Source organism: Stegostoma tigrinum, chromosome 2, assembly GCF_030684315.1.
Source record: "Stegostoma tigrinum isolate sSteTig4 chromosome 2, sSteTig4.hap1, whole genome shotgun sequence".
In the NCBI taxonomy this organism is placed as follows: Eukaryota; Metazoa; Chordata; class Chondrichthyes; order Orectolobiformes; family Stegostomatidae; genus Stegostoma; species Stegostoma tigrinum.
Window position 1 is genome coordinate 8,734,002 of NC_081355.1, and position 20,386 is coordinate 8,754,387.

Genomic DNA, 20,386 nt, shown 5'->3' on the forward strand with positions numbered 1-20,386 from the left:
TTCCAACTCCACTTGAACAATCATTATCAGTGCAAGTACATTGACAACCCCAATTGAGCCAAACCAGACTCCGCAAATTATACCGCACCCGAAATGCACATTACCTCAGTGTTCACAACATATCATCAATTCAAATGTACAAAGATATTCCTCTATAAGTAAATAATTAGATTTATTAAGCTAACTAAAATAACAGTCCAAAATGGACCACAAGCATCTTTCTTAGTTAGAGTAACAAGTGGTTAAGTATAGCTTGAATGGTACTCAGAAGTACTCTTTTTTCACAAATTGTGCAATGATTTCATAACAAATTTGAATTTTTTTTGAAACAAATGACTTGAAATTGGTTTGTGCTGGAGGCCCAACCAGGTACAGGAAATGATCCCTACTCTGGAACTTTAGGCCTGATAGATCTGGGAGGAGTCTTCCCTTGCACACAAATTCAATTCCTTCCTCATAAAGTTTTTTTTGTGTAAAATTTCAACAGTCCCTTTAAGGAGCTACGGTCCAGTTCCATGTTGACCATATTTTCCTGAACCTATGCAGTGAAAATTTTCCAGGTTTTGCTAATACAGCAAAACATTTTGTGATGTTTAAACTGTTAACGTTAGATTATTGTCAGTTTTCAGGAAGTGTACAAGTGTGCAACAAAGCAGTACAGAGCCAATGTCATGCTTGTCAGTTAAAAACGCATCTTTGCAGATAGTTAAAACCAGTACATTTCCAATCCAAGATGAATAAAAGGCAATGTTATGGCCATCTGAACCATGTATCTTTGAAAATGATTCAGGGAATTTTAAAAAATATTAGAAGATACTGCACTATACTAAAATCTAACCAGTTCTGTGCCATATTTATTTTGGAATGTAAAGCTGTTTAAGTAACTATGATACAAGCTTTTACTTGACTTGCCTCTCCTTCAGACTACCGGGTTTCTGTTGATGTTTCAAGTGTCAGGATATCTGCTGTAATGCAAACAACTTGGCATTCTTGTTAATGGAGATAGACATTCCATTACAATAACAATTCTACATAAACTGCACAAACTGTAGAGTCAGAATATGGTTAGAAAACTACTCTTCTGCACTCATTTCAGACATTATTTGTTCAATTTACCTATAATTCCTGGCAGCTCCTGGACAATATGACAGATTAACAGATCCAGGCATTTAGACAGGTATTCATTACTGTTTTGCTGCTCCTTTCCCTGTGTGGCTTTTCTGCTGTCTCTTTCAATATACATCACTAACCTGCAGTTAACAAAAGAGAGTCAATTAGTACCAATGACAAATATTGAAATATGTTAGCTTTGAAAGATTTCTCATGATAATCCCTAATTTCTAACTCTACACATAGTCAATCCTCTCTTTTGGTCATCTAACCCATAAATTTATTCTACAACATATATACTATATAATTTCCTAGCGATTATAGAGTCAAAGAGATGTACAGCACAGACACAGACCCTTCGGTCCAACTCATCCATGCTGACCAGATATCCTAAGTAAATCTAGTCCTGTTTGCCAGCATTTGGCCCATATCCCTCTAAACCCTTCCTATCAATTTACCAATCCTGATGCCTTTTAAATTCTGTAATTGTACCAGCCTCCACCATTTCCTCTGGCAGCTCATGCCATACACACAAATGTTGCCCCTTAGGTCCCTTTTAAATCTTCTCCCTCTCACTTTAAACCAATGAACTCTAACTTTGGACTCCCCTACCCTGGGGAAAAGACTTTGTCTATTTACCCTATCCATGCCCCTCATGATTTTATAAACCTCTATAAGTTCACCCCTCATTCTCCGACACTCCAGGGAAAATAGCCCCAGTCTATTCAGCTCTTCCTGAACATCAAACTCTCGGACACTGGCAACATCCTTGTAAATCTTTTCTGAACCCTTTCAAGTTTCACAGCATCCTTCCTATAGCAGGGAAACCAGGCATGCAAAGAGTATTCCAAAAGTGGCCTAACCAATGTCTGTACATCCACAACTTGACCTCCCAACTCTTATACTCAATGCATTGACCAATATAAAGGCAAGTATACCAAACACCTTCTTCACTGTCCTATCTACCTGTGATTATACTTTCAAGGAACTCTGAACAGGTACTCCAAAGTCTCTTTACTCAGCAACACTGCCAGGACCTTACCATTAAGTGTATACATTCAACTGCACGTAACATACAATCATAACATTTTCACCATGAATATTGTCACAAATAAATATATATGTACTACTTACACAAAAAAGTTGCATTAATAAATGTAATTTTAAATTAAGATCAAAATACAAATTACAATTTTAAATTATAAAGCACCACACCCACCAAACTTTAGCTAATTTCAGTTAGTAGTTCCATTTCAGCTAGTTCCATTTACGTGGCAGGATTGCATGAAGAGAATATTCTGAAATATGGCCTAAAGCTACCAATGCTGTAGAAATCCAACACATGTTTAGTTTCTGTTAATGTCCTCAATATAATCTGCCACAATCTGATTTATGATTATATCCCGTCAAGGTAATATTGATTTGGAAGCACCTACATAGAACTGATCTTTAGCCACCTGTGCAACATCCTTGAATTTTATGCTGTCATTTGACATCTTTGTAATCTTGACAAAGCAATATTGGACAAAGCTACAGAATATTACCAATAAAATGTTTAATGTTAATGCTGCAAAGTTCTGTTACCTAGGTGGCAAGGATTGAACACAAAAGCCTAATCTTCATTCACTTCCAGGCTTTTATTCACAAAGACACACACTGCATTTACAGCACTCTACATTTCCAAGCAAAATCTGTCATTCAACCTGCTTCCATATGAAAGCACAGATGAGCCACCAATTAATGCTGACCATCTGAACACAATGGATATGATTAACACAGTGTCCCTGCCTCTGAATCAAGAGACCTGAATTCAAGCCCCACCTGCTCTGGAATGTGTAACAACCTTTCTGAATAGGTTGATTAGAAAAGATCTCCCCTATTTCTGAACTGGAAGATTGGATTCAAGTCCCCCTGTAAAATGTGATGTCAGGTATGTCATAATATGCCCAAATAGGCTGGTTTAAAAGTTTATGATTAACAACTGAACTTATGGAGTCCATAGCAATGTTCAGTCTTATCTCAAATTGTTCATATTTGTGAGGAAGAGAATGTTAAAATGATCAACTGTGAATGCATTATTTTTCAAATGCACATCATCCATTCCATGTACAATTGAAGATAGAAATATGACTCAAATATTTGCTTTTCATGAACTATAAGCTGTTAAGGCAAGTTGTGGCTGGGAGCTAGATGCCTCAAAATACTTAAGGTACGATGTGGGGGGAGGGTTGTTGCCAAATTTTGATAACCATCTTATTTGTAAAATAATAGTGACGGGCAGTGGAGGCCTCAAGAAAGGTATCAAGTTGTTGCAGAGATAGCAGGTTGTAAGTTAAGATGAGGTATGACAGAGAATGCACTAGGAAGTGCAATAGCCTTGCAGAATTAGGATCACATTTTTTTCTTCATATAAACTATCAGCTGGGAGAAGGAGGAAAACATAGGAGGAAGCAGTTCCACAGTAACATTACTCAGTTAGATCTTAAGAAATGGCATTATGAGATTTATAGCACATGGAAAAATGTAATTCTGAATGATTAGATATCAAGAAGCCTACTCTGTTGTATGCTAGCAAAATTCCTGGATGTTACAGAGGGCTCATTAAAACTAACTTTTACGATCCCTGACAAAGTTATGCTATTATAATATACTTTAAATGCATATTGATAGTCGATAATTCACAATCAGATTCTATTCATTCTCATTTTTTTGATTTATATTGACAACAGCAATGAATACACTATCTTCCTCCATAAATGTGTTATAGTTTATAGGTAACAATAAAGATAATGTTTTCCGTAATATTGGATTTTCATAAAATTATAGTCAGGACAAATAAAGCAAAAACTGGCACACCGTAACCTTTTGGTGTGAAAACAAATTGTAGGGAAACACCAGCTGTCTAGAAATCTTTTCAGCAACTTGTAACCTCTAAATTACAGCACTTTGGTGCGGAAATATAGAAGATCAGTTATCTGGACGAGTAAAATAATTGTTATTATTGCCTATAGTGCTTTGTAACCGTTTTATGATTCAGGCAAATATTTATTGCAGCAATTCTGCACCACTGGTGACCACTGTTGGTATTTCAGGCATGAGAGGAGTCACTGGACCCAAAATGTAAACTCTGATTTTTCTACACAGTTGCTGCCAGACCTGCTGAGCTTTTCAAGCAACTTCTGATTTTCAGCATCCACAGTTCTTTCAGTTTCAATCACATTATAACTTGGGTATTAGCAAAAGTGATAATTAGAAACTGTTCTTCTCTTTTTGGTTCAAAATGTAACTTCTTTTCTTTGAAAAAGCAATGAAAACTCAAACTTAGACGTGGTGTGTCTAGCTCACTGTAAACACAATATGCTTTCTGAAGTTTATAGAGCATTAGTCTATCTCTTGTAAAGTTGCATATGGTAAATCAAGATCAAGTACAGAGCTAGAGTTTTAAATCTAAGACAGATAAAGTCTTGTTAAGCAAAGGCATTAAAGGATATGGGCCAAGGCAGGTGTATAAAGTTGGCCACAGAGAAGCCATCATCTCACTGAATAACAAAACAGGTTTGAAGAGCTATATGCCTGCTCCTTTTCCTGTATTCTTAATATGTGAGACAAGTTGTACAAAAGCAGAGGTGTTGGAACTGAGGCAGGCAACAACTAAGTGTTTCAGCCTCGGGGCATTAAGTAAAAGTTTACAAAGTCAAATCAATATGTTTTAAAAAGATACTCAAAAAAAAACTGAAGCAATATCTTATTTACTTCAGTCTATATTACAGATAATGTTACAAGACAGACCTTAGACAATAGAAACAGGATCAAGTATCGGTTGTTCTCGGTTGAGCTTGCTTGACATTCAGTAGGATCATGGTTGATCCATCATTCCTCCTATCCACTTTCCTGCCCTTCCTCCTTAACTGTTGATTGCCCTATCAAGAAACTATCGATCTTGGCCTCCAATACATAGAAGAATATATGGAACTCTGCAGAGACTGTAGGGGCAAAAACTCTCAAACCTGGAGAGAGGAAATTCTTCCTCATCTCAGTCTTAAATTGGAAACCCTTTATTCTGAGATTAAATCCTCTGGTCTTAGATGCTCCCATGAGGGGAAACATTCTCTCAGCATTTGTCCTGTTTAGCCCCTTAAGACTCTTGAACAAAAACAAAGTTGCTGAAGCCTAGCAGGTCTGGCAGCATCTGTGAAGGAAAAAACAGATTAATGTTTAGGGTCCAATGACCCTTCCTCAGAAATGATGGTGGCTGGGAAAATGTCAGTGTACATGCAGAAAAAAAGGAGGGGAATGGGGTAGGGAGTAAATAATAGAATAGAGCCTAAAGGCAGAGAAGAGCTGTTGGACAGGCCAAAAGTTGATAACAATCAGGCTGAGAGGGTGAATAGTTGTTAATGGGGACTACTAGTGACTAATAACAGGTGGGGTGTAATGGCAGGCTATATGGTAACAAAGCCTGCTGTGTCGGGTAGAGGGCTGGGACATGGGAGAGTTTAGGCCCTAAAATTATTGAACTCCAGAGAGCTGCAGGGTCCCCATGCAGAAAATGAAGTCTTGTTCTTCCAGCTTGCATTGAGCTTCGCTGGAATACTGCAGCAAGCCAGAGACAGAGATGTTAGCCAGGAAACAGGGTGGTGCATTAAAGTGGCAGACAACAGATAGTTCAGGGTCTTTTTTATGAGCAGAGCGTAGATGTTTAGTGAAGCAGTCACCCAGTCTATGCTTCATTTCCCAATGCAGAGGAGACCAGATTGTGAGAAGCGAATGCAGTAGACTAGATTCTGAGAAGTGCAGGAGAAATGTTGCTTCAGCTGGAAGGTATGTTTGGGCCTTGGATACTGGGGTGGGAGGAGGTAAAGGGGCAGGTGTTGCACCTTCGCCAGTCAAAGGGAAAGGCGCTGTAGGGCTGTGGGGGGTGTTGGGGTGAAGGAAATGCGGACCAGGGTGTCCCAGAGGGAATGATCCCTGCGGAAGGCAGACAAGGGGCGGTGGGGGAGGAATATGTGTCTGGTGGTGGTGGAAATGATGTCTGATGATCTTCTGGATGTTGATGTTGGTATGGTAGGTAAGAACAAGGGGATCCCTATCGCTGTTGCGGGAAGGAAGAGAAGGGGAGAAAGTGGACATGTGGGAGATGGGTTGGACCTGGTCAAGGGTCCTGTTGACAACAGAGCTGGGGAATCCTTGGTTGAGGAATAATGCGGACATTTCAGAGGCTGCCTTGTCGAAGGTGGCCTCTTCTGTACATATGCGACAGAGACAGCGGAACAGAAAGAACGGGATGGAGTCTTTACAGGAAATGGGGTGTGAGGATGTATAGTCCAGGTCCTTAAGAATTTAATGAGAAGAGTGAAAAGAGTGTGCTTGAGTTTTCAGAACTTTTTTGATTAGTTGCTGACTGATGAAGCAGTATATACAGTATTTCCATGGGAACACTAGTTATTATTCCATGTTCTACCAAGATCACAAACGTGAGTCTGACGAAATGTTTACAAATAGATAGAGTCTAAACACGCCTCATGGATTCTTCTTCATTATTCATGCGTCTCTTCTGTTGATAACACAGCAATTTAAAACATTTACTTCATCAGCAACAGGAGATCAAAATTTCAATATTTCCTCATTATTAGAAACTATGGAAATGGATTTGATAGAACAAAAATACAAATTTTGGGTTTATCGTTCTCTTCATTCACATTCAGTGAGACTTAATTTTTTTAGAAACTTGATGTATGCAGTGATAATATCACAGATAAATTCATGTATCATTTCTTAAATGCACATAACATCATCTATACCATCCATATTGTTCTCAACATTTCCACTGTAATTAATTTAGAAAATGTCACTTCAATCCTGCCAATATCACTGCAATATAAGTGTGGAGTCAGAGAAACACAACAGGCCAGGCAGCATCAGAGAAGCAGGAAAGCTGATGTTTCGAGTTGGGACCCTTCTTCAGAAATGGGAGAGGGGGAAGGGAGCTCTGAAATAAATAGAGAGAGGAGGCTGGGGAAGGTAGGTGGGATGATGATAGGTGAGTGCAGGTCGGCAGTGGTGGGGATTGGTCAATGAGGTGGGAGGAGTGGATAAGTGGGAGAGAAGACGGACAGGTTGGGTCAGGTCAAGGAGGCAGGGATGAGAGGGAGGGTTGGTAGTAAAGTCCACATTAAGGCCATTGGGGTGTAGGCTCCCAAGGTGGAATATGAGGTGCTGCTCCTCCACCTTCCGGATAGTGTCATTGTGACACTGGAGGAGGCCCAGGATGGTCATGTCGTCCAGGGAATGGGAGGGGGAGTTGAAGTGGCTTGCAACTGGAAGACGTTAATCGTTTGTCGCAAACAGAGTGCAGGTGCTCTACAAAGCGATTTCCGAGCCTCTGCTTGGTCTCACCAACCTAGAGGAGGCCACACCGGGAGCAGCGGATGCAGGTGAACATCTGTCTGATGTAGAAAGTTGTTTTGGTTCCTTGGATGGAAGCGAGGGGGTAGGTAAAGGGGCAGGTGTAGAACTTCCTGCAGTTGCAGGGAAAGATGCTGGGTGTGGAGGGGCTAATGGGGAGTGTGGACTGGACGAAGGAATTGCGGAGAGAACGGTGCCTGGAGGTTGGAGTGAAAGGTGTTGATAAAGTTGATGAACTGTTCAAGCTCCTCATGGGAGCACAAGGAAGAGCCGATACAGTCATTGATGTGGTGGAGGAAGAGGTGGGAGATAGTGCCAGTGTGGTTGAGGACGATAGTGTTCCACGTATCCTACGAAAAAGCAGGCAAACCTTGGGCCCACGTGCGTTCCCATGGCCATGCCTTTAGTCTTTCAGAAGCGAATCAAGTTGAAGGAGAAGCTGTTAAGGGTAAGGACGCGTTCAGTTAGGCAGATTAGGGTGTCGGTGGAGGGGGACTGGTTGGACCTGTGGGAGAGGAGGGCTTTTAGGCCATTTGTGTGGGGAATGCAAGTGTATAGGGATTGAACAATACAGCGCAGAACAGGCCCTTCGGCCCTCAATTGGACATGGAACAGTCCCTCTTCTGCAGCTACATTGTCACTATCCCCCACTTCTTCCTCTGCTACATCGATGACTATATCAGTGCTGCCTCATACTCCCACGAGGAGCTTGAACAGTTCATCAACTTTACTAACACCTTTCACCCCAACCTCAAGTTCACCTGGACCATCTCAGATACCTCTCTCTCCTTTCCGGACCTCTCTGTTTCCATCTCTGGTGACTGCCTTGAAACTGATATCTATTTCAAACCCACTGGCTCCCACAGTTACCTAGACTACAACTCCTCTCACCCACCTTCCTTCAAGAATGTGATCCCCGACTCCCAATTATTCTGCCTCCACCACCTCTGGTCCCAAAAGGGGGCATTCCACTCCAAAGATCCCAGATGTCCTCTCAATTCAACGACCAAAACTTCCGCACTTCAGTGGTTGAAAATGCTCTTGACCGCATCGGTTGCGTTTCCCACATCTCTGCCCTCAAATCCCCTCACTGCAACAAAAACAAAGACAGAATCCCTCTTGTCCTCACATATCATCCCATTAACCTCCGGATTCAATGTATCATTCTCCGCCACATGCAATCTGACACCACTACCAAGGTTGTATTTCCCTCCCCACTCCTATCTGCCTTGTGTAGGGACTGCTCTCTCCACGACTCCCTCGTCCACTCCACACCTCTCACTAGCCCCACCAGCTATTCCCTGCAATCTTAGAAAGTGCTACACCTGCCCCTACACCTCCCCACCCCCCAACTTACCTCCATCCAAGGAACCAAAAAACCTTCCACATCAGACAGATGTTCACCTGCACATCTGTTAATGTGGTCTACTGCATCTGCTGCTCCCTATGTAGCCTCCTCTACATCAGTGAGACCAAGCAGAGGCTCGGAGACCGCTTTGTAGAGCAGCTGCGCTCTGTCAGCGACAAACAACAACACCTTTCACAGTCGTGAACCACTTCAATTCCCCCTCCCACTCCCTGAATGTCATGTCCATCCTGGGCCTCCTCCAGTTTCACAATGACGCCACCTGGAAAGTGGCGGAGCAGCACCTCATATTCCGCCACGGGAGTCTACAACCCAATTGTATCAAGTGGACTTTACTAGTTTCAAAATCTCCCCAACCCCCTGGCCTCATCCCATGTCCAACCCTCTCTCTCATTCCTGCCTCCCTGACCTGACTCATCCTGTCTGTCTTCTATCCCACCTATCCGCTTCTCCCACGTCACTAACCAATCTCCACCACTGCCTACCTGCATTCACCTATCACCATTCCACCTACCTTCCCCAGCCCCACTTCTCCTCTCTCTATTTATTTGAGTTCCCTTGCCCCTCCTCCATTTCTGAAGAATGGTTCCAGCCCGAAACACCAGCTTTCCTGCTCCTCTGATGCTGCCTGACCTGCTATGTTGCTCCAGCTCCACACATTTATCTCCGACTCCACCATTGGCAGTTCCTACTATCTCTCACTGCAATATAAAATTGGGTTTTGTGCTACCAGGGTCATTGATACTTTGATTTAAAAGCAAAATACTGCAGATGCTGCAAGTCTAAAATAAAAAAAATTAAAGTGCTGGAATCACTGAGCAGTCTGGCAGCATCTGTGGAGAGAGAAACAAAGTTAACATTGAGTACAGTATAATTTATCTTCAGAACTGAAGGTAAAAATGATGCTTCTTCTGGAAATGTAAGGCATATCTGGTTTTTTCAGTTTTTAAATTGTAATAGGTGACTGTATTCATAAAATACAGTTGACATAGGCTTCTCTGATTATGGATATCAAGGTGATACATTTGGAATCAGACTAAGCAAGGAAAAGAATCAATTTGTAAATCTGAGATAGTAAGAACTGCTGATGCTGGAGTCTGAGATAACAAGGTGTAGAGCTGGATGAACACAGCAAGCCAGGCAGCATCATAGGAGCAGGAAAGCTGATGTTTCAGGTCTGAACCCTTCTTCAAAAAATTTGTAAACCTGGATCCTTTTCTCTTAGGTGGGTTCCAAATATAATGCTAGGGGTCATTTTTACATGATTGCCTCCTTATTTTTCAACACAAGTAGGGAATTAGAAAGACAAAACTTGCAAAACTAAATTTCTGCAGAGTTTCTGCCCAAAACCAGCTATCACAATTTGCATCAGACAGTAACTTAAGTGATCTCACATATGTAAGAGGAGTCTCACATATGTATTTAAATCTGGGTCTAATGAAATACATGTAGGACTCTGTTGCAATTTTGGGTTTCCAGTTGTTACACTTGTGCAACTTAACTGGTAAAGTTCTGCTGCATGGCATGGAATACAGAACAAATAAGTCAACAATATTTAATGGGAATTCTGAGAGGCTACTTGGGAGAATACGCTGAGTTTTTTTAAAAATCAATTCACCTTCCACTAAAATGAGAATGAATGTTTTCTCATCCACACAGAAGTCACCCTGTTATCTGTCAGTGTCTCTGTGGTTTTTCATCCTTTGTTAGGCACTACAAGGTTTCCGGACTCACCCCAGCAAATAGGCATACTGTACTGCCAATGGATGCTCACTTGGAAACAGGAGAATAGCAATTTTAATTAAATGAGACCAGAGTCCCAAAAACAAATGGACTTAACACATCACCTAGGCAGTACGCTCGTTCTTCGCAAATTCTTGATCAGCACAATTTCTGTCGGTTCAAATTAGCCTTATAAACATTCCATACTAATAGGTAGCAGAAATGCAAACTGACAATCCGTTTTACAAACCTTTCAGTTTTGAAAAAGAATAGTTAGTTGATACTATCTATCATTAAGTTATCAGCACTCTACCAAAAATAGTCAAAATTCTATTATTTCCTTCAAGTTCTTTGTGGCATTTAGCAGTGAATCCTTCAACTTGTTTTCCCAGCTTAAAAATAAACTTAAGTTACATAAAATTTAAAACAGTCTTTCTTTTGTGATCTGAAAGCCTTAACAAAAATTCATGCATATTAAACATTGACTGAATCAGATCGAAAGAATCCAGATGCAGTTCAACAGGTACTAAAAAGAATTGTAAAGTGTATTCTTAGCATTCAGCACAACCACAATTGTGTAGTTTGTGGAAAAGCTTCACCACCAGATTAAGTTGTTAAAATTAAGTGAAATGACACCTTAATTTTTTGTGCAGACTCTGATTATTGTTCTGTTTACCTTGTCTGGCAACAAAGCAGCAACATCTCCTTGTTGTTTCGCAAAACTTCCAATAAGACAAGGAAAGCTTTCGCTCGAATTACTGTTGAAGGACTTTCCAATAAACGAGCAACTTTTGTGACAAATTCCTGCAAGGAAGGAATAAATGTACTGAGACAAAGTACCACAAATGTATGAAAAGAATTTACAGGAGCATTATATTTTTTGCAAAACTAGTGTACGTTTACAGTTAAAATAATTAACATCACACAGGTAATGGACATGACTGCAACATAATTATACTGTTGGTCTACAGGCCTGGGTAGAACATCTGGAGGTATCTCGCCAATGCAGTTTGAAAGTTAAAATCAGTTAATTAAGTACATCTTTAATACAGTACTGACCATGTAACTTCAAAAATACGATTTAAAATCAAAACTTTGGGTTATTTTTCATTTCAATGCCCATGATTTATGGTTCTCATTCTTTTTTGAGGACTGATCCGAATTTGTACTGTGCGCTGAGAGCTATTCATAACAGGTTCTAGGCTCCACTGTAGGGCCGGGCTTTCTATAAGCACATTACTGAAAGCACCAGCCATAACACATTAAAACAAAATAACAAACTGCAGGTGCTGCTGATTTTAAATAAAAACAGAAATGGCTGCAGAAATTCAGCAGGTGTGACAGCATTTGTGGAAAGAAAACAGCGTTAACATTTCCAATCCAGAAGTCTGAGCAAAGATCACTGGAGCAATTTTTGTTTACATTTCCATAATACATTTTTAACCTAGTTTTGCATAATGCGTGATGCTGTTGACTCAATGACACAGAACAGCAGCTAATATAATGTTAATTTTGTATCTGCATCCACTGTTCTTCAAGTGGTTAACAGCAAATTCCATTTAAGGTAGCCCAAATAATTATTATTTCTAGATATTGGAACCAACATGAATTAAATTTTGAGAACGAGCCTTTTTGATTAATTCCCTATATCAATTAACTTTCCTATATCAGATTTGCCATTCAGCAACCTTGCAGTGACTTCTGGTGGTGAAGACATACCCAACAAAAGTTGGGGTGCAGATTTCTGCTGAAGCCAACAAGGCAGTTGCAAAGACAGCAACTAAGACAATGATCAGCCCAGCGTGTTAAAGTATCAGAGTCAAATGTTGAAATTTCAGAGAGTAGTAGTGACAGACAGGTCAACTCCCTGGAGTAGCACAGAAGTCAAATAGTCTGATTTTAATGTGTGTGGTCCCTGATAACTGACAGCCTGAAGAGACCTGGTCTCTCCCCAAAGCTCCCTCTACCCGGGAGAAAGTTGGTGACCTACTAGTGACAAACTGTCAGATTTGAGCATATGATGAGGTTGACATGAAGTCAGAAATGGCATTTGTTCCCAAGTCAGTGGATACAATTCCATGCTTTCAGCTCTCTCGAAGACCACTCTGAGGAATGTTCCAGCATGTTGCATCGTACAGTCATGGAATGTTGACCAGCTCCCATGATTTCCCATGTAAGTTCTTAATTTCAGCTGTTCCAAAGTGGAACTGCTGACTGATGTTTTCACATATGTTGCACTGCTCAGATTGCTTGGTGTCTAAGCAGCGTTCTGTGGTCTTACGCCAAACATCATTAACAACAAACCATACTTACACAATGCCTTTAACAGGGTGAAACATCTCAAGGAGCTTCACAGTAACATTATAAAAGGAAATATTATACTGAGCTACATTAAGAGGTATTAGTTTACAGGACCAAAAACTTGGTCAAAGGTAGATTTTAAGCAACATCTTAAAGGAGAATGCAAGGTGTAAGAGGCAGAGAGGTGTAAACATAGAAAATAGTAGCAGTAATTCTGCTATCCTGATGAGCCTACACTGTGCTCGTTCTTTGATAAGTATATCCTTTCTTGGGTTCCATAGAATAGAGAGGGGGTATTTAAGGGCTTTGAGTCTAGGCAAGTGAAATCATGGTCACCCATAATAATATGATTAAAATTCACGAGACCTTGATCAGAGGATTGCAGAAATCTCACCGGATTGTGGAGCTGGAGTAAATTACAGATATAAGGAGAAGCAAGTGAAGAAGTGCTGAATCTCAGTTCTTGCAATTTCATATAGTCTTGCAGTGGCATTACATAATAATAGAGGGAAAAGCTTCACCCCAAGCTACAGGTAACAAGGATTTGGCTGCTTTGGCAATACTGTGAGCCTCACTGAACCAAGATTTGTAGTGTTCAGTCCAATGCAGATTTTGACAATTCCTCCTTTTGAATCTGTTTCCCACGTTACATTTTGGCTATATTTGAGCATGCTGAATTCAATTTCCAAACTGTTCACAAAGCACGAGCAATTAAAAGACACTTTATAAGTTGCAGGGCTCAAATGTGAACAGCAAATGCTATTAATTCTCAATGGTGAGAATATATGTCTCCTCAAATACTGGCAAAATGACTCAATTAATTAGAGAAGGGAATTTTAAGGCAAACAGTTTCCTCAAAAATTTAAGTGCATGGGCTACAGTATCAGATGTCTTACATATGAATCAAGCATCACACCTGCCTCTAAATTAAACCATCCACAATGGATTCCTTGGTATAGGCCAAAGCACAAAATTCAAGTGCACACACATTTCAGATAAAATCCTTTACCTCCATCTTAATGATTTTATTCTTTCATGGGTGGTGGTGTCACTGGCAAGCATTTGATCCCCATCTCTAATTGTCCTCGAACTGCATGGCATGATTGATTATTTCAGATTGCAGTTAAGAGTCAAAAACAGGTCTGGACTTACCTGGAGGCTGTACAAAGTAAGCAGATTACTTTCCTGAAGGACATAAATGAACTAGGTGGATTTTTATGACAATTGATGATAGTTTCATTGCAGTCATTACTGAAACTAGTTTTATATTCATCCTTTGACCATTTTTAAATTTCACCAGCTAATGGGTGATAGGGTTTTAATCCTTGTTTCCACACTATTAGGCTGAACCTCTAATTTACTCATCTGGTGACAATGTTGAAATGCCTGCTGAAATGGATGCAAGTGATTCCATGGCACTATTTGAAGCGATGAATGGGGGTCTCCTAGCCAATAACCTTGATCCTTTCAACACCACTATTTGAAAGCAGATACTGTACATTTGTTCACGTGCTTCATGTGGGATACTGTTTTCCACAAAATGGCTGTAATATTTGTCTGTAGGAATTCAAAGGAATTTAGTGATTGTTGGCATTTGGGACATCCAAGGACTGGAGGTGATGTGCAATTGCAAGCTCTTCCTGTGCATGGCTTACTGAAATACCACAATTGATGGAATGACAATCTATTCTCTTTTTCTTCTTGATGCTCTTTTCAAAACTGAAGGAAGCAGAAGAGTGTGGGAATACTACGAAACCAAGACCCTAAATGTATTGTTGCTTGGAAGCCTATCAGGTATTTCAAAAGTCAGTAGTATTTAAGTGTTCTGTGTCAGCTGAAATTAGTATCATCAGTCTAGCACAAGAAGCACTGGCAAACAGCTGAGATTCTGTATCAACACTTACATTGACAAGTGTTCTGCAGTATCTAGTCTATGTTGGAGTTATTTTCCATGAAAAAAAAAGCTCCAGAAGAATCAAGGCACAAATTGAAGGATACCTATTAAACATGGATCAGTGAGGTAACTTTTGTAAAGATAGTGATGCCGAATACGAGTTTGAAAACATTGTAAGGGGAAGGCAGGAAGGACAGACTTGAAGAAAAAGTTAGTTTGTTCAGAACCAGTAACGAACCTTAGGCCTGATTTTGCCCATTTTTAACAAGGTGTAGGCGAAAGTGCATCAGGTCACAACTATCACAGTCCCCTGGCCAGCAAGATAACTCACCATAGAACAGAGTTATTAGCTCACCATCAGTTAATTAAGAATTGATATGATTTCAAATACACCCATCAGGTGCCACCTCAATACTGTCATTTCTAGTCACCAGAAGCAGCCAGCCAACCAGAGCCAGTTATGGTCTACTTTGAAGGGGATCCAGTATGTAAAAGGTAAATTGGTTTTTCTTCTCAAAGGAAAGAGGTTTTTGGGAAAGGGGGAAGAGGCAAAGTGGTTTTCAGTACTACCCCTTTGTCCACCATTCATGACTCCAATGGGGGCATTTACAGGACATCTGTCCTGCCAACCCAGCACACTAGTTGCCCGAGCCAACTTTCCCATCTACCAGGGGATCAGGTAGTTGGAGAGGTGTCAGGTTGAGGCCCTTAAATGGCATTTAGTGGAACACTACTTGTGAAAGTTGAGAAGTCAAGTAAGTCACTCTTTCTAGCCAAGCATTTAATTGCAGAGACAGTGAAAACAGGGTTCAGTTTCTCTCCAGGGCCACCTTGCTCAAATATTTCCCCAGGTCTCCATTCCTCTCACCACCTCCTTGGAGAGGAAATTTTAGCTTTTACTTTCAATACAGTGAGAATGCAAGGCTGAGGAAGAATATGCAAGATAACTTTGTACGAAAATGGCTGTACTTTTTTTATGACTCTAGCATTTGGATTGAACATGGGAGGGCTGACAGAGCTTCATGCAGCTGCTGCCATGTGTCGTGTGGTTCAAATGGAAACGCAGCACATGTGCTACATTTGCAGTGTATAGTTTAAGCAAAGTTATCCAGTTCTATTACATTTTGGGGGACATTAGATTAAGGAATGGATGTAAGAGATAAAAGATATATAAAGGTAATTTTAGCTAAATTCAAGATAATGATCTAACCTGTGCTGTTTGTTTCCATGTATAACTGATCCAAACCTTTTTAGCACTGTGAATGCTTAGAGCTGTTAACCTCCAAATAGAAATACATTCCATCTACTCATCTGCTATCCACATCTCCATCCTTTACAGATAGCAAAAGAAATATTGAGACATGGGAAAAAATAAGTTTCGCACCATCACTGTGAAAAAGTGAGTTCAATTTCAGGTCTGAAGATATTTCACAAGCAGGAACAGTGAGATAAAGTAAACACTAACTAAATGAAACAAATCTTGTGCCCTACCTTTTCTTGCACGAGTCTTTGCAAATGGACACCAGATGATAGCATAGCAATAAACATGGTCAACATGTACTGTTGAACACGGCTTATACCAGCTACTAGGGAATTTAGCACTGCTGTTAGGCCGACCTTGTCAATGACAGTTTGAAAAGCACTAGTAGAATGGCGAGTAATCCTACATAATGCCTGTTGGGACCAAAGAAATATTTTATACATACACTTTAATTAAACACCAAACACAAAGCATTATACAATTTAGGGCTGAAAAGTTTTCTGATTGTTTTTGAATTCCCATTCAGTTCGCTTCAAATTTGCACCAGCTGATTGATTTGGAACAGTCCTTTCAGAGCAAGTGCTACTTTATAAAAAGGAATTAATTCAACGTGCAGGCAAGATCAGCTGGGATTTAAATATGTTTACTGTGGCTTTACTAAAATGCCTATTTCTTGAGAGATAGTTCTTTTTTGTTGGTATGTTTTCCTTTTATCTTTGCATTCTCAAAATTTGTGCTAACATTAGCCAGAAAATAAAGTCCACGGATACAATCAATACTGTTTATTAGCTGAACGGCTTGAATGCAGACAGATGAAGCGATGGGAAAAGATGTGAACATGTTGCAGCAGTTTAGCCAAGAGTGACACAGTCTGTCACCTGGGAACTGGGTTTTGTGGATAACTGTCCTTACATTTTTGGGTTCAAATCCAGATTACATTGATTAAGAGAAAGATCTGTCACTGTTTTGACCACAAGGATCCTACCTAGAATTAGTTTGAATCAATTTTGATACATTTTGATAACTTAAATTTTAACTAGTAGCAGTTAAGCTGAAAACAATATGAAAGTGGATTTGACTTGAAAGAACGTCATAACTGCACTTTGTTGGTGCACTTAAGTGTAGCACTTGGTTGCATCTTTCACTTTAAAGGGGTATCACTGATAATTTTATTGGTGCTGGGAATCATCAAGTCAGGGTAGTGACTTCCCTGCAATATGGAAGAGAGGAGTACATGACAAAGAGACTCAAGCTGGTGGTCCTGTCAGATGAACATGTTGTACAGAGAAAGCTGTGGAAGTAAAATATCTATTCTGCTTTCTCACACATAGTTTATATTTTGGCCAGTACGGAAGAAACTGGATAAAAGGAAATTTTGAGGATTCCTACCTCAAACGAAAATGAATTTTATTTAAGAGCTTGCATTTACGAAAAAGAAGTGTATACATACACAATTGCATATGGATAAATTATTTAATAATTTATTCATACTTTACCGAAATAGTCGTCACCCGTAATGAGTCCATGGTTGAATGTGTAAATAAGAACCAAAGCAACAGACCAATTTCTCCAGTAATGAATCCTTGAGCAGGAGTCGAATTAGTGGTACAGACATTTTCAACAATCTTTGCAGCTAAATGATTTGTAACAGGATCTCCCTGTAAAGAATAAACGCATTGAAAATAAATAGTGACACATTTGCAGTCATTTCAAATTTGTCATGTTAGGACAATCAAGGTGGTGCTATACAGAAGATGTTTTCTATTTATTTTAATTGTGATCATTGAGTTATGGCGTGCTACCACAAATTACTTTCACAATAGCAATAAAACATCCTATTCAGAATTGCTTGGCTGGGGATGGGTGGCTCTGCAGCACTTTGGCAATGATGTATATACCCAATGTCTTTTGCCGCAACCTTTTTTTTTCATCACATGCCATGTCACACTCAATTTCTGTGGTAATGTGGTGAGCAGTCCTCAAATAAAACTCATGGCAAGATGTTCAGCATTCACAGGATTTCAGCCCATCAACGGAACTTGAACAGAAAGCTGGTGGGAGGAACAGTTAAATAAATTCCTTATGGTGCTACCAAATTTAAAAGGGTTAAAGTACATTTTTCTCAGAAAAAAAGACTATCATTTTAGAATAGGGCAAATTTTAAAGAGGCACTGCTAGCTCCTTGTATCACAATGATGCAAGATTCAATCAGAACACGTAAAAAAAACTTTGTTAAAAAAGTGATTTATTTTGGATTTTGTTTGCAAAATCTTGCCATTTCTGATCATAGCTCATTGACTAAACGTCCCTTGAGGCTGTAAGTCTTGAAGCATTGCAATATAGCCCCAAGCATTAGGTCTATTTTTAGAAGCTCAGTATTGGGTATGATAACAGGCTGCATCAGATGAAGAGCCAAGTACAATAAGGATAAGCAAACTGATCTTATACCTATAAATTAGTTCATTGAAAAATGTCTGAGTGAAATGAACATCACTTCAATAGGAACAGATTTACAGGTCTGGGATCTGATACATGTTGATAATATTGAGAACTTAATATTGGCAAGAGTGAAGCTATTTTGCTTGGCATCAGCTGAAAATCTGCACACTGACTGTTACCTCACTTCACCCTTGGCTATTTATTTAGACTTTACCAGACAGTTCACAAACTTAGTAACATAATTGTTCCAAAACAGTGCATTACATCTTGCATCCTATCTATAGCAACAATTTTTGTTTGTTTGCTCATAGCCTCATGCTCCACAATACTGAAATGCTAATCAATGTCTTTAACACTTATAGGCCCAATTTCCTTATTGTTCATTGGAATAGCAGCCAACCATTTTACTCATGGAAACTGTTCTGCCATTTAAACTAACTTTAAACACTCAAGTAAGTTTAGAAATTACTTGTGATACCAACTGATTCTGTATCATTTGTGTTCTCAAATGAAGTCTTCCACACTTACTTGAACATTGTTCATCCTATGTTTATTTTCAACCAAACAAGCAAGAGTTCTAAAATTACAATCAATAATTCTGGATTCACATATTGAGGTGAGAGTAATTCCCCTGACTAGTCAATTTCTTTCACTGTTTCAAACACCTCAGTCCCTTTAACTCTGCGTCTTCATGTAACTATGATCAAATTTACCCAGGGTCTCTTCCTAATTTTTCCCCTTTATCTCAGTTATCATCCCGCTGAATCATCAAGCAGATAGGTATTAGCAAATCAGCTTTCATTAATACTCATTCGTATATCCTTGCATTTACGCTCTTCATCTCTTAATTTGATTATTAGAATATCATTGCCTCTCTTGTTAAAAGAAAATATTTTCTCCTGTGGAAAAACTGGCTTGCAATGATGTGTATCTGAACTTCCAAATTTCTTCACTCATTTACAATCCCCATGCCAGAAAATTAACCTTTTCAATTGCACTTCCATTTTTCAGTCCAACACTTCATATTTTGTTACTTAAAAGCAATCATTTCATTATGCTGAAGCCTTTATTCTGCCTATCTGTTTAGTACTGGCAGTTTGAAAGGTATCAAAAGAATGAGACAGGAATAAACCAAGTTTAGGAGTTTGCGATATTTTTTCTCACAGTTCACCACAAATCCTAGCTTAGTATATATGCAAAGGGAAATCTACTCCCTACTGTTCACAAATTAGGAAATTAAGTACCATGATATGGTGGGACGCCAATCATGTCATGTTACATTGAATTTTACAGCACAGTATTAGGCCATTCAACACAACTTAAACTGTCATTCCATCTATTTATACATTCTTCATCCACCTGTCTAACTTCCCATTAAGATATCTATGCAACTTGCTTCAAACATTCCAGTTAGACAGGGTCCCACAATGGCAGCACATTCTGGGTCAAAGAATTCCTGCCAAATTTCTCTTCGGGGGTTTATTATTAACTATCTTATTTATTTTCCCTAGTTTTAGGCTCCTCCACAAGTGGAAACATCTTCTCCACATGTTCTGCAGATTCATCACCAACTTAAAAATTGCACAGGAGCTCAAATCTTTTAACTACAAAAGATGCCATGACATCAGCAAGTGCTAATCCAAATTTGTATTGATGCTGATGATATTTTCAGTTAAAAAAATTAAATCAATAACAAATCCTTAGACAGAGTGAAAAACAAACATGGCATAAATTTTGCAGGTTTTATTGCACCCGATTTTAAGTGAATGAAACCCAAACTATTGGGAGCTGATGGCTAAAAATCAATGTTAAAGTAATTTATATCCAATAGAAGATGTCTCAAAGTTGACAGAATGTGTTTCTTAAATTTTACTTAATGGTCAGAGAA

General features: G+C 39.4%; 1 protein-coding gene across 3 annotated transcripts in view; it reads right to left on the reverse strand.

Annotated features, from left to right (window-relative positions):
- ulk4 (unc-51 like kinase 4) overlaps nucleotides 1-20,386 on the reverse strand; it is a 416,752-nt gene that overhangs the window by 250,148 nt on the left and 146,218 nt on the right. For all 3 annotated transcript variants that reach the window (XM_059652139.1, XM_048563177.2, XM_059652146.1), the window contains 4 exons: nucleotides 17,556-17,717; nucleotides 16,290-16,472; nucleotides 11,280-11,407; nucleotides 1,117-1,250 (listed from right to left, as the gene is read on the reverse strand). In XM_059652139.1, coding sequence (XP_059508122.1) covers nucleotides 1,117-1,250; nucleotides 11,280-11,407; nucleotides 16,290-16,472; nucleotides 17,556-17,717 — 607 coding nt within the window. The remainder of the gene's footprint in view (nucleotides 1-1,116; nucleotides 1,251-11,279; nucleotides 11,408-16,289; nucleotides 16,473-17,555; nucleotides 17,718-20,386) is intronic.